This window comes from Melopsittacus undulatus, chromosome 4 (genome assembly GCF_012275295.1).
Source record: "Melopsittacus undulatus isolate bMelUnd1 chromosome 4, bMelUnd1.mat.Z, whole genome shotgun sequence".
In the NCBI taxonomy this organism is placed as follows: domain Eukaryota; kingdom Metazoa; phylum Chordata; class Aves; order Psittaciformes; family Psittaculidae; genus Melopsittacus; species Melopsittacus undulatus.
In genome coordinates, this window is record NC_047530.1 from 105,205,897 (window position 1) to 105,221,165 (window position 15,269).

Consider the following 15,269-nt stretch of genomic DNA (forward strand, 5'->3'; position numbering starts at 1 on the left):
ACAAACATGTCTCTACATTCCTCAAACCAATTTGTGAAGCGGGATTTTTGTGTATATAATCACTGCTGCTTAACGTGACTGCTGCCAATGTTGTGTCTGAGGGATCCTCAGAAAAGGTGTTTTATTTATACAAGGTCCCTCTGCTGGCGGTGCCATTGCAAAGGCCATCGGATTTCCATGGCTCATGACGATTATAGGGATTGTGGATATCCTCTTCGCTCCCCTGTGTTTTTTCCTTCGAAGCCCACCTGCCAAAGAGGAGAAAATGGTAAGTGTAACATGGTTTGGTTTTATATTAATGAAAGAAAATAACTTGTGTCTGCTTCTTTGCCTCTAACTTCCCCAAAATGAGACCAGCACACTTTATTGCACCCTCGTGCATTGTCTTTAGAATGAACTCCCCCTTCTTTTTATGTCCAACACGTATAAAGAAAAGCTTTTTATTAGTTACATGTTACAAAGTCCCAAATTAGATTACCACAAACCAGGCTCCCGCAGACACTGATCTGCAGCAGCACACACTGTGATGGAGTCAGTATAAAATGCACTTTTGTTTTCCTTGAAGTGCCAGAATTGTAGTGATCAATTTTCTTTTATTCCTTTGTGTACATTAACCTCTTTCTTTCCATGGTCCTCTACAGTGTATTTTGCATTATGTGCTTTCCTTCTCCTTCTTCCTCCATATAGATCACCTGCCCTTACAAATTAATGGCTACTTTTATGTAGGAACCTTTCACTCCTTCCCTTCTCACTGCTTGCTCAGCCTGTCACTCACCAAAAAGGATTCCTACTTTGGTTTTGGCAACTCTTTTCCTTCATTTCTTTTCCTATACTGTTCTAATCTCTCCCTTCCTTTCCCATTTCTATAGCTCAATTTGCCCTTTCTGATAATGCCCTTTGTCTGCTCTCCTACTCACTGGTGCATGACTTGCTGTTCTATAGGTTTATACCAGATCAGGTTTAAAAGCCCCTTTACGGCAGGAGGGGATCCATTGCTTTACTCACTATGTTTCCTATGCTCAGCAAGAGGATGAGAAGCTCCCAAAGGAATTACAAGGCAGTGCACTCAGGAGGCAGAACTATCCCAGTTCTGATTCCAGGGCTGGGAAAATCCTGGAAAACAAGTGCCAGTCTTTCCTGCAACATCTGTCACCATCTGTAGGTCTAGCCCACCCAGTGCTTCATCCTTCCACTTGCTGAAAAAGGTTGTTTTGGGCCCAAAATATAGTTGCTGGTTGTTGTGTAGAAAATGTAATGTTGTGCAGCTGTAGCTTTACTATGCAGCACTGCATCTGTGCAAGGCGAGCACAGACCCTGCTGTGGATGCTGCTTATGCTTTGTACCAGCATGAGCAGAACAGAAGGTGGAAAACTGAATTTTCCTGAAGTAGTGGTGTATGTGAGGCCAGAGACCTTTTGTTTTGCACATATTTGGACTGCAGAATCCCAGAGGTTCCAGTTAATCCCTTGGTGTGACCTTTGCAGACTGCACTGATTTTTTTCTTTGACTCAGGCTGAGGAGCAGGAATAAAACAGCTGTTGTCGTTTGCTAGAGATAGGATGTTTATCGTGTGCTTCCCTTGTCACAGACAGAGCTTCTCTTGTAACATGGTAATCACTGAAAGGGCAGGATTTCTCCCCTTTGGCTCAAACACCTTCCAGGGTCTGCCTCCCCACCATAGCTTTAAGTGCAAAGTGACACCTGATGTGCCATTTCTTCAGGGTTTGAAGGGTAAAAAGGAACCTTCCCTACTTTGTGCTCTTTCTGCAATTAATTAAACAGCTTGAGGCAGTAGGACTGCTCTTGCTCATTCATCCAGCCTTTAACAAATGGAGATTAAGCATAGAATTTAGATTAGTTCTTCCCTGTGAGGGTGCTGAGGCGCTGGCACAGGGTGCCCAGAGAAGCTGTGGCTGCCCCATCCCTGGCAGTGTTCAAGGCCAGGTTGGACACGGGGGCTTGGAGCAATGTGCTCCAGTGGAAGGTGTCCCTGCCCATGGCAGGGGTTGGAGCTGGGTGAGCTTTAAGGTCCCTTCCAACACGAATTGTGATTCTATGATAGAAGAAGTAAATTACTGTAAGTGGAGAGCCGGGAGATGTATTTTTATTTAATATGTGGGCAGAAATACTGGTTAGTGCAGTAACAAATTTGCTCATAATGTCTTTAGGACCAAGATCCCACCTCACACCAGTCTAAGGACTTCATTTATTCAAACTCAAATCAGTTTGGGCTCTAATTTCAGGGAGCAGAGGTGAATCCCACTGGGGTCAACTGCAGCCCTCAGCTGGGTGCTACACAGAGATGCTAATATTCCCACTCTTGTTTTCTTTTAGGCCATACTAATGGACCACAACTGTCCTGTGAAAACAAAAATGTACACACAGAACAACATCCAGTCCTACCCCATAGGTGATGAAGAAGAAGAATATGAAAGTGATGAATAACATGATAAGCCATATAACATATTTTGGTGTACAAAATGCAGTGTTTCATGTGAAACATCTCATCCAGAAATAGGTTTTAGTTGTACTGTCCATTTAATAGTGAAATGGTCAAAAAAACCAAAGGTGTATTATTCATCGCCCATGGTTGTAAAGCAGACTGCTAACCGCCTTACGGGGGGGGGGGAAACAATGCTTTTTATAGAGGATTTGTATAGTGTTAATCTTTATTTTATTTAATTTTATTGAATAGCATATTATATTTTTATTAATTGTGTAGTATAGATCTGTATAGATGTGAATTTTAGGTGGTTTTTAAAGTCAACTCATTTCAACATTTCATATCTTATTTGGAGTCATAAGCTACTGTCGGGAGCTCCAGTCTTTCTTATTGACTGGAAAGGCAGGAAAAGAAAGCAAAGCTCAAAGAAAACCCATTCATTTTTGTACCCTTTTAAATTATACTCTTGTAATTACAGTGAGAGGTGAAGGCTGGAATTCAGAGTGTGGACATCGTGATTGCTTTTTTAATCAATTTTAGGTCATAACTTACATATATATATATATATATATATGTAACCAAAAGGCACTTCTTTGCCAGTTTAAATGAGCTCTCCCATAACCATTCCTGGAATGTTAAGGAAACCAGTATTTTAAACAGGTGAGTGTATTGCTATTAGTCAGTACTATTGAATGAAGAATTAAGTTAACCAGTCGTGCAATACAAAGCCCTCAAAATACACAACACTGGGTGAACAAGCAGGTATGAATGTGCACTGTTCCTTTCCCTTAAAGGGAGTAAGAACAGCATGAAGATACTTTTTATATTTCTAGCTTTTGAAAGCTTTACCTCTAACATATCTCAACTTTAGTTTAGATGCATCTTAAGTGACTGGTCAGGAAAAGCTGCAGCATCACACTATTTAGTCTTAGTATGTACCAAAAGTAGGCTTGTTAACTTAACAAGCTCAAAGAAAGAACTATTTTACATGCATTTGCATATATATCTGGAAATTCAATATATATTTATGTTCTAAAATGAATTTAAGTATCAACTTCGCTAAAAAGAAATTACCAGTTTGTTGCCAGTATCTCTTACCATTTGGAGACAGTCCAATACAGGCGAAGAACTGGGTCAGGCAGTTCTGAGAAGAACCAGACTTTGAAAGAAAGCATCTTAAACCAATCCCCATGTCCTTATCAACTGTGGTGTATCTTTTCATTTGTAAAACTAAAATCTTTATGTGCCTTCTTTCACGTAATTGCAGATGGTTTATGTACTACAGCATAGGTACTATGTTTACATATAGTTTTGTAAAGCACATATACTATCTATGGTCAGAAAATACAAAACACATAGTGGATCCAACTTCAAGTATTGCTTTGTCAATAATTAACACATTCAGGCTGCATTAAAATAAAGTTATCTGAAAGAAGCTCATGATCTATTGTAATAAAGTAAAAACAATTAAACAAAGGAAGAATTCCCCTCATGATTTGCCTTACGCATTGTGTTTGACTGTATATTGGGATGGGGGAAAGCTGACAAATATTTCAGGTCTAGTCCATTTGTAACTCAGGACAAGTGTTTTCACTCCAGGTCATAAATAGATGCAACTTGTTTAAGTAACCGCAACAGCTTCCACAATCAGTCTGTCATGTGGCTGCTGGGCTGAGATGGGACTTTTGGGAAACAGGTAAGCCCAAAATGTGTAGTGGAGGGAATACCTGTCAGTGTTCTTTAAATAAGGGTGAACATTCTGAGAAAATAACATTAAGAGGCTTAAACAGCATGAAATGACAAGCATTATGTTCTATGTTGGTCTGATAAACCCACTTAGAGATTGTTGTAGTGGTATATTTTCAATTGCATTCCCTTGAATATGTAACAGATGGAAATCCTTCCTTCAAGGCTGAGAGATGTTTGGAGACAGACATTAATACAGCACAAACTAAGATTGTCATATACGGAATACTTCACTTCCACTGAGTAAGTAACAATTGTGGAGACAGAGGAGTATTTAGGTTCACATTTTAATGCAGATAGATCATTTTGATACAGGATGATCTTCAAGGTCTCTTCCAGCCCAAACCATTCTATGATACTTTGGCCCAAGAGAAGTTATTTTGTTTAGCTTTACTAAACTCTTTTGGTCCACATAAAGTTGTTAATCCATTAAATCTGAAACTAATATAGCAATGTTAGAATTCTACATTATCATAAAACATCTTACTTTGTTTCCCATCTGATTAACCAATTTACTGCTTAAACTCACAAGTTATTATTTATTAACATTTCTGAAGGACAGGGCAAGTCAAAAGACATTTTCTTGGACAGTTTTCCCCCGTGCAATGTAACTCTAGTTGTAGTCACTATCACCAGTACTGCATTGTTATCTGTGCCGTGTTTGGAGGTCTTAGAAATCCCTCATCAATAACCCTAGCATTTTATAAGATCCTCTAGCTCCACAATGAATCAACTGGAATCACTATTTTGAAAGAAATCTATTATTAAACTGTGGAAAATAAATGTGTATTCATATAGAAAGAATGCATAAAAGCCCAATTAATCCACATATCAGCAGTTCTATTTACTGCAAAATGTGTGGTTTACTCCCAAAGAGCTTTCCTTTAAGTAGTGGCATTAGTTGATAAACTACTGCAATACCATTATTTAACCAAAAATATTAACACAATGCAAAGTAGTTGATAATTTAGCAAAACTATTTTATTAAAGCTTATTCTCATGATAAAATAATAGCCAACAAAATCATATTAGGCAGATCTTCTGCAAATGTGTGTAGCTGCCACGTATTCAGATATCATTAAGTCAAGATATTCTTGTTTTCCGTGGTATTCTTTATTTTCAGCTATTTACAGTCAAGCATGAAGCAAGGATTACATCAGGAATGTAGTATTACAATTTCCCCCTTGAGATTCACCGTATATTGTAATTAATGCCAGATAGGAATTGTATGTTTTCCTTCTTATCACTAAAATACAACTATTTTGCCCTTTTCCCATTCGGCATATTTAAAAATATTGCACTACGTTTAATTTCTCTCTTACATCATCATTAGCAGTACTATAGGAGGAAAACTATATCCAGCTTTTCTTACCCACTGCATTACACAAGTCAATCTAAACCCACAAACGTGTTTTTGAAATCAGCATTTGCATTGTGCATTATTTTCACAGCTCCTTCGTGTGTACCAGGGTTTAAATGAAGTACTTGGATATATATTTGAAAAGCTCTATAGTAGTCCATAAGAGCAAACACTGATGGAGATTAAATGCAGATTGCCACCAATTGTAAGCCACTGAGAAAACTGAGTGGGGAAGTCTTAATATGCATCTCAAGCAAGTATAGGTTAAGTAAGTTTTAGTCAATAAGGGAAGCTAATTTTGTGCGATTATTTGCTGAAGCTTAATTTCAGAAGTGTGTCACATGCCTGTTTTAGCATGGATAGTGTTTTCCATACATCAGTTAAGTAAGTATCAACTGCCCAGAACTCACAAAGAAGTGCAAGTAGTTGCATGAGTGGAAGTAACCATTTTGTTTAGAAGTCCGAGCATGCTTTGCCATCGGTAAAACCCATTACGTCTTAGTTTTGCCTATCAGGAAATAAACTGAGAAGCAAATTTAATGAAGAGAAACATTACAGACTGCCTGAAAATTTATATGAGTTATTTTACCATCTCAGATTTAACACCATTTCCACAAAGGCATTTTTCTTTCCTACCACCATGGTACCAGTGATAACGATACCAGTTCCTAACACAGTACCTAAAATAAAGATGGTATTTCACACTGCATTCCTATACACAGAAGATGAAACAAAGACAGGAAATAAATAAGAACAATGGCCTTAGCCAGGTGATGCTAAGATCCACAGTTTACACATAGCACAAGACCAGATAGATCTTTTCAAAAGCAGCTGACTGACATTTGTCATCATCTCTACTGGATGCACATATTTGGACTCAAATAAAACGTTATATACACTATAGGACATTTCTCTGACAAAGGTCATCCTTCTGCTCAGACTGTCTGTCTGAGAAGCTGAATGCCACTGACCACTATGATGATATTCAAAAGTGTTGAGAGAACATCTTTAGCTATTTTGTACCTTAAGCTTCCCAAAAATGATAGTCTGCAGCAAAATATTTTGGTTTTAAATCACTTAAACTGTCATCACATTCTTTTTCATAGAATGCAATGAAACCTCCAACTCTTGTCAAGAACAGTTTTCCTTTAGCAGCTTATCTGATAGTACAACACTACTTAAACATGTCATTTCGTTCTGCAAGGCAACCAGCCTCTTATCTCAAAGATATTCCCAATTAAATTATTCCAAGATACTGGTATGTACTTTGATATCTAGCAGTACTCAATTAGGATACAACAGCCCAAAGTTCTAAGGAGGATTAGCATTGCTATATTTCATATTAACTAAAAACTATGAAAAGTTCCTGTGTTTAACAAAAATATTGAAAACAAATGATATGCAACAGTAACATCAGTAAATACTGATCACAGATAAAATGAAAGACCCTTTGTTTGCTTTCATGACGTTTGGCAAAAAAAATACGTAACTATTGAGTAAACAGACATACAATAAAACTGTGATCAACATTTTAAAGCCTGGTCCCTCAGTGACTTCTGTGTTAGTCATCAGCTTAGGCATGCAACAAGCTTGTATTTTTTCATGATACAAGAGAAACTCAATGTATTGAAAATCTTGCCAGTTTCCTGCTGAAAACACTGGCCCAAAACTAAAAGGGGGGAGGGTGGGAGGGTAGAGAGGGCAAGTAATCCATTAAGGACACCACAGACCTTCATGTGAAATGGTAAGGTTATGTAATTAGAAAAAATAAAAATAAGTTATTAAAAATAAATTTCCAATAGAAACCCCAAAATGTAATTGTACCCAGCCAGTGTAATAAAAACAATGGTGCTGTAGGCTGGAGAAGAACCATTATTAGCTGTACTCTTACACAGGCAAGTAACTGTGGAGAAGCAGGACACGTACATTATACCAATGTTTTAATTTCCTTTGTGTGTGTTTGTAAATGAAGTGCAAAGTATTCTTTTAGTCCATTCCTTCTCAGGATAGATATGTAAATGTCAGTCTACTGATTCAGGTGGATCAACTGATTCTTCTGATATGATGTTGATTGTTGGGGCCTCCATCAGACTGGCATCTTCATTATCCATTTCTTCTGCTACACTGGGCTCCTCTGAATCTTTAGTCACAGATTTGGACTGCCGGTCTAAGGACATGCTCTCCAAAAACTCTATATCCTCAATGCCTGCTCTGTAGTGGATCATCAGCAGTGTCAGGGCCTGCAGTCTTTCACCTGACTTAGCCAGTGCAGCAGAAATCAGGGCTTTTTTCCTTGCATCCGTTGTCTCTTTTTCTTCTTTAACAAGGGAGTTGTTATTTTCTAGCTCCTGATCTATTTCGTTCTGCAGCTTATCCAACATAAATTCTAGTTTCTGGGAACGCTCCTCTGTGGGTAAACTTCTATACAGATCACGTCCAATTTCTTTAACAGCAATGAAGACGCTATCATCTAAACCACCCTCCTTTCGGACCAACTTTATCCCAGTACTTGATGCACGTTTTGAAGGACTGCTTGGTCCACTGATTTCAGTATCACTACTTTCATTATCAGAAGTGGTTGGTGTGTGCTTTGGCGAAGGTTCTACCACCTCTGCTCCTTGATCAGAAAGGCGAGCCTTGGGGACTTGCCGAAGGTTTAAGAAGCGGGTGCTTGTATTGATGATATGCCTGGTCAAACCTGTAGTTCTGTTAACGGATTTAGATTCTGCATCAACACGAGAGGATGCAGCTTGGTGAGTTTCCTGTCCTTCTGCTCTACAAACTCCCACAGTTTGATCAAGTCGCTTGTCAGCTGCTACACAGAAGGGTGTCTCAGTCAGACATTTTTCTAGACATTTTTTATGGCAAACGTAAGCACAGAGCATGCACTGTGAAGCTGCTTTAGTCCATACCTTCTTTTTGCAGTAATCACACCACGTTGGATTCTGAAACTGGGTATCCTGAAAGTTATGTTTGCTCTCCGTAAAAACAATTTGTCCTAAGTAAGGATCCTCCTTCTGACATGCACGAGCTTCTTCTTCCATTTGACATTCGTTTTCTTTCTCCAGGGGAATGTTTGAATCATCTGTTTCACCTTCTATTAAATACTTGAATTGTAAAGTTACATCGCCATAACAAAATTTTTCATTGAATCCTTTATGGTTTGTCAAATTCCGCAACGCTGTTCTAGTGACTGAAGCTTTAGGTGCAGGAGCATTCAGATTAAATGTTCTAATATACTCCATTGAGGATGTACTTAGACAATCTAAAGCAATTTCTTCAAGTCTTATGCTTGCATATCCTAAGCAGATAAAACCACCTACTTTGAAAGGGTCTCTGCACCACAGTGCAATATTAAGGTACCTATGGTATCCTTCTACTTCAAACAGACAGGTGGATGCTCTCGCCTTTGGCCATCGGCCTTGTCGGATTTTATAAGGAATTTCTGGTGATTCCCATGTTTGATGATCATCTCCACTATCTTTGTAGCTACGTGAATTTTCTGGAAGTCCATCTTTTAATGCATCTTGTTTTGGTGCCGTTACTGCTTTTGCTATTGCTGGGTCTTCTATTTGATCATTATTCTTTATTACCTTCTCTGCACATTTATCTCCATTATTTGTAGGTGGAGGTGGTTTCTCTGGTTTTTCAGAAGATACACCTCCAGGTTCTAACAGATTTTGACCTTCACTAGTAGACACAACTGGCTTACTTTGCGGTCTTGGTGGCACAGGAGGCTTAGTACCAGATCCTTGTGATTGTTTTCCTGATTGCTGTGATGTATCTGAGCCCTCAGTAATTTTGGGTACTGCCAATTTATTTCCATCTTTTTGTTGTGTTTTAGATGTTGTCTGACTTCCTAAACACAGCTTTCGATTCAAAATCGGAGATATAGTTCCATGGGTTTTAGTAGCAAGTACTGCTACTGAACGTTTGGGACTCTGAGTTGTTGACAGATCTTCTTTTTGCTCAGGTGATTCACAAGCTAAGTCCTCAAATTCTGAATCAAAATCTTTGTTATCAACATCAACTGATATACTAGCTTGCTCATCTTCTGTCTGTGTCAAGAAAGCAGGGTCTTCCAGTTGACCAAATCCATCTTGCAGTGCTGAACCGTGCTGATTACACCCAACAGGCCTTTCATAAAATATTAAAACTCTATCCCCTGCCTGTCTAATGAGCTTCAAGACTTGGACAGTTGATGTGATTTTAACACCTATTAAAAAAAAAAGACAATGTTAAACTTTAATTATGATAACAGTCTAAATGGCCAAAAATAGCTGATAAACATTTAGATCTTTAACAGTGATAATAATTCTGTTGCTCAACAACAGAAGTCAATTATGACAGAAGAGCTCAACCAAAATGTAATAGGTTGATCTTTTCCATTTTATTCATACAAATATATTACTTCAGGAACTGAAAAAGATATAAATACTCTAGTTTACTGTTTGTCATTAATGCTGTGATCTTAAGAATAATTTTGCTTTTATCTGCTAATATTTTTAACCTTGATCTTACTGTAAGTTTGCACTTCTCAGCAGCAGGCACTTCATGAAGGATTCAAAAGAGATTAGTATCTTTGGATAGTTTTAATTATAACAGAAGCAGACTAACAAAGAAAATCATTACAATATGTTAACACAATATAGGCATGATGTTATATTTGCAGTAATGCAGAACATTGAACTGAATCATCTTCCTCATGAGCACTCCCAGAGCTATTTGACAGTATCTCCAGCCTATGGTAAGACTCAGGAAATTACATGCAAGCTAAGATTTCTTACTGAGCAGACAGTGCAAATAAAGTCATGCAGGGGATCATGTAAAAATTACCTTTCCCTTGTTCTAGAACAATCATCAACTGCCTGTTTGAAGCAACTCAAAGCCATTTTAAATCACTGGAGCAATGCAATGGGGATTTAGGCAGTATCTAATCATAATAACTCATCACAGTGCTTAAGCTCTGGTCTATAAAAACTCTCACATAAAAAATAATACGAAAAAATAATGCAACTCTGCTAGCAGGGAGTTTAAGTAGTTCATATCATAAGTGTATGAAGTTCTGTCTTCATCTATCTTCACACTAACTCTTCTATAGCGTCTTATGACTTAGCACAACCAAATACAAAATTACTTCACCTCTGATTTATACAGTTGATGATCAGAGAATAAATTTGTCTGCTGTCTCACATACAGAGATATCTGGGATACTATATATAACTCACCATTACACAGTTCGTTCTGTATTTCTTTCTCTGCCAATGACCATAACCTTTTATTTAGTCCCACAACATCCAGTAGAAAACACTGCATTATTCTTAATGATAAGAAACAGGGTTTCTATCTGCTCCTTCCACTAAGTGGATTAGCCACTGTTCTTGTTAATGCTTTATTTGTCCTGCAGCCCACCGTCATGTTCTGTAGGTCCCCTCCAATTCTCAAGTTTAAAGCAGTAACATTGCCAGTATCTGGTTTTGATTATGGTTTATGACTATGATCTAGTTCTCTGTTGGTGACAGGGTCCATATAAACCAGAAGCATTCAAGCAATATCTGGAGATGGTCTAATTTGAAACTGTAAGATATAAAATAGTATCAAGCTACTTCATAATGGGATATCAACAGAATCTTTCTTTAAAAAATAATAAAACCCCCCAACAAAACCCCAACAACCCAGTGCACTCCCCTGCTAAGGTAACTTTTTGCTTCAATGCAGCACTTATCTGCAACTTACGATTTGGCCAAAGTCTTCAAATAGAACTTCAGAGTAGATTTCTAAATAATACTTAGGCTCCTGCATATCCAAAAATTGATACTAAAAGTATAAAAATACTATCAAATCCTCAGCAGATCTGCTTGGGTAATTTTGATGATTTCAGACAATTACTCTGCTAGTCAAAAATGTGTTTGTACTATATGTTCCATACTCTACTACCTTTGGGTTCAAAGCTGAGCATGCAGGCCCAGGATGTAAAACATCATAGTTTCGTTTTTAGCTAAGCACATTTTATAACATCAACGGAAGAAAGTAAGTAGAGAACCTCACAGCATCTCTATTAGAGCAGTTAAGGTATGTTTGTTCAGCTTTATTCTGACTTTCACATAGTAAAAAGTAAATATGGAAGAAAATGAATCAAATGAACGATAACCTTAAGTGGCCAAAACTGTTATGAGTACCGGGCATAACTGTAACTGTTGAGAAAGGCAGTCTCACTGAACTGTATGCAGACATGCCCTCCCAGTTTACAAGACAACCCTTATTTTGAAAGCTGACACTACTCACTGCCAATGGCTAGAAGCCTGTCTCCCCTCTGTAGATCAGCAGCTGCAGCCGGTGAGTTTGGAGTCACGGTTTCAACAACGACGTGCCCTGTATCATCATCCTTGGACTGCACAAAGCGGAGAGTAAGTCCAATACTTTGCAGAGTCCCTTTCACTAGTTCTGCCTAGAGAGAAAGAAGTTATTAGGTTAACTAAGTTGTCTGCAAGGATTCATGGTTACTAACAATTATTTAAATAAAATTATACAACTGACACTACTTAAAAAATTACATCAGGACATGCACTGACTTCATTACAAAGATTCTCATATAATGGATTAACCATTATCCAATCCAATTTACATTTTTGGAGAAATAGTTTATATACAATTAGAAATGCTACAGAACTAACCCATGTAAATACAAATCAGGAAAGGCAATACACAGAATCATAGAATGATCTGGGTCAGACAGGACCTTAAAGCTCATCCAGTTCCAACCCCCTGCCATGGGCAGGGACACCTTCCACTAGAGCAGGTTGCTCCAAGACCCGTCCAACCTGGCCTTAAACACTTCTCTGGGCACACTGTGCCAATGCCTCATCATCCTCACAGGGAAGGATTTCCTCTTAATATCTAATCTAAATCTCAGTTTTAACGTCAGTTTAAAGCCATTCCTCCCTGCCTCATCCCTATATGCCCTTGTAAAAAAGGCCTTGTAAACATCTCTCACCTTCAGAAAAAGTCACAGTCCTAACAAAGATACACAACCTAATCATCCATTTTATTGGGTATTAGTTGTATTAAAAGGAGCACTGTACGATCCATCTCTTTGAACATACCACATTGGTGTTATAAAGCCAGTTACTATGAGTAGCTCTTTAGTAGTCAACCCAAAAAGGGTGTTTGGAATGAGAAAATTATGTACTTAGACATTGTTAAAGCATATTTAGAACAAATTTAAATTAACAACCTTGAAGTTTCTTTAAAGGCTCAGAACCTTTTCCTCATTTATCTTGCAAGATAAATCCAAGATAAATTTTAACTCTATACTCTCAAATATCTTATTATTTTAAAAAGAAAAATTAACCCATACAAATGACTGAGGGGCAATCTCTGTAGCAGAGTTTTGTCACGCACTCATGCACCGATCTCTTACAATTTGGAAGTCCCTACTGAAGAACATATATCTAGGCAGTGTTCAATTGTTTACACACCTCAATGTATGATTCTTTGGCAACTTTTTTTCTTACTAAAACCTCTCCTTAATGAATCTTAAAATATATTTTACCCCTATTCCCTAAAGCACCTTCTTTCTGGACTCTTCAAATGACTGTCCGCTACCATTCCACCAACATATATGCTGTCTATTTGAAAGGGAAACTCATAGCTTGTTTCGGCTCCAAGGACAGAAGTTTAATTTGCTTTTCTGATCCCCGAGAACAGAGACACGGATACTGTTTGTAGAAAACCTCCACAGGAAATGTTCTATTTGGTTTCAATTTACTGAGTTTAGGTAGACAGTCTTCCCCTCCATCCTTCTGCATTTACTTTGTTGCTATTTAACTGTCAATGTTTGAATTGGCTGGAGTTGATCCTCCTTTTCTGAGGATGTGTTCGTTTGCTTAGTTTTGTAAAATGGCTTTCCCCAGATGAAGTGGATTACTTCAGAATGTGACTTTCTCCTTTGCTGTATGGAAGTTCCCATAATAAAATAAATAAAAAAAAATAAAAACCTCTTAAGAAACAAAAAAAAAGAGAAGTATCTCTGCAGAAAAGTGAAACTTAAGTAAAATAAATAAGTCTCTTCTGCTTTAGTCCTTTCTATATCATACAGCTTTGAGTTAGCAGTTTACAACTGTTGCATGTGCTCTATGGAAACAATATGAACAATTACTGCAATTTCAAAATAACACTAGTTTAATATTTTAACTGTCAAAACCACAGATGACATGCATTTGCTGTGGCAGCACAGAAACAGGCAACAAAAAAGCCTCCTTCTAAAAACCATTCCCCTATGCCATAAAGCACTGTATATTGTTATCAAACAATGAGGAGACCATTATTTCTCAGATTTGTCACAGAGTCCAAGTACTCAAATCTCAATTGTCCTATGATGGTTCCTTTGAAAATCTTGCTCTAAATGATTAAAGGTAGAAAAATATTCCCAAACCCTTGTGTTTGAATAGGTGACAAAACTATCACAATGAAGATCAGACGGTAAACTCCCACTTAAGGAACGCTGATAAACATGAATATTACAAAGGACTGAAAAATAAACTATAACAACTTCTTTTCCCTTAATTTGTTATTTCACTAACAAAAGTATGAAGCTCTTTGCTGAGAGAATTTCAGGAAATAAATGCATGCTTAGATAGAGCGATGAAGTAAAAAGAACAAACCTAAACAGGGTGGTTTTCCTCTTAACACTAAACTATTCTGGCCATTTAATTACATTCCTTTAAGAACACATCTATTTTGATCATAGTTCCTTCTGAAATCTTGCATTAGTTCTGGATCTTAATGCCCAGAACTGGAGTTAATTAATGAAACAAGATGTTTTAAGGTCCAGGCTCATCCAAGATGGATAGTCGCTAGCTCTGCATCACTGCAAAAGAAACATTGCTGTAAAACTGTCTCTAATATGAGGTAACTCTTGTGCAATCAATCACGGAGCAGATCAGAAAAACTTACAAGTCCTGAAGGAAGCTGGCCATTATAACACTTTTACAGCAGCTATCTTGTGCAACTCTACTTTCTTTTACAGTCTATTTTCTCAGCCACTCAGAGTGGCACAAAGAAGTGATAGGATTTCTAAAGACCCTTCCTTCAGCAAGTAGCAAGCCTTCTTTGCAAGCGCATGTCATCAGGAAAACAAGACCTGGTACTCGGGTACATTGCATTTTGAAGAAAGACAGCAATGACCTTTAGCCGCTGCTAGTACTTGCAGCCATGGCAAACTGTGTGATGAGCAGACACAGAGAAAGGGCATAATTAGAAGTAAAAATGACAAAAAGAAATATTACTAAAAGCTCTTTCTTACAGAGTTTGTCAGTAGAGACTCTCATCCTCTTGAGCTTCCTTTGAACCCAAGGACTTCTTTGAGCAGATCTCAATAGGGCATGACTTAACAGTGAAAATATTCTCTATTGTGAAAGCCTAGAAACCTCTGAGGTGATTCCCAGTATTTCACCCTTCCCTCCTCCCGCAGGGTGAGACCACATAAAAGCAAGAAGGGACAGCTGGGACTAAAGACCCTAAGGTACCTCTGAACATTTGGCTCCCATGCAGGGACACTGACTGCAGATTATAATGTGTATGACTCATTGATGGCAAGGAGACTTCCAATATTCCAGCAGTATCTGATGGAAAGCTGTTTTTGGAAGGAGAGTGCCTTTGAACATAGCAAGCAAAGTTCATCTCAACTTTTTATTAACTCTGGCACAGTCACAAGCTTTC

At 37.9% G+C, this 15,269-nt stretch overlaps 2 protein-coding genes across 4 annotated transcripts in view; one reads left to right on the forward strand and one right to left on the reverse strand.

Annotated features, from left to right (window-relative positions):
- SLC18A2 (solute carrier family 18 member A2) overlaps positions 1 to 3,947 on the forward strand; it is a 29,083-nt gene extending 25,136 nt beyond the window's left edge. For all 3 annotated transcript variants that reach the window (XM_034062501.1, XM_034062499.1, XM_034062500.1), the window contains 2 exons: positions 135 to 268; positions 2,335 to 3,947. In XM_034062501.1, coding sequence (XP_033918392.1) covers positions 135 to 268; positions 2,335 to 2,445 — 245 coding nt within the window. In that variant the 3' untranslated portion in view covers positions 2,446 to 3,947. The remainder of the gene's footprint in view (positions 1 to 134; positions 269 to 2,334) is intronic.
- Positions 3,948 to 5,151: 1,204 nt separating this feature from the next.
- Positions 5,152 to 15,269, reverse strand: part of PDZD8 (PDZ domain containing 8) — a 62,485-nt gene continuing 52,367 nt past the window's right edge. Inside the window, exons 4-5 of the mRNA XM_005154508.3 lie at positions 11,835 to 11,997; positions 5,152 to 9,765 (exon numbers count right to left, since the gene is read on the reverse strand). Coding sequence (XP_005154565.2) covers positions 7,571 to 9,765; positions 11,835 to 11,997 — 2,358 coding nt within the window. The 3' untranslated portion in view covers positions 5,152 to 7,570. The remainder of the gene's footprint in view (positions 9,766 to 11,834; positions 11,998 to 15,269) is intronic.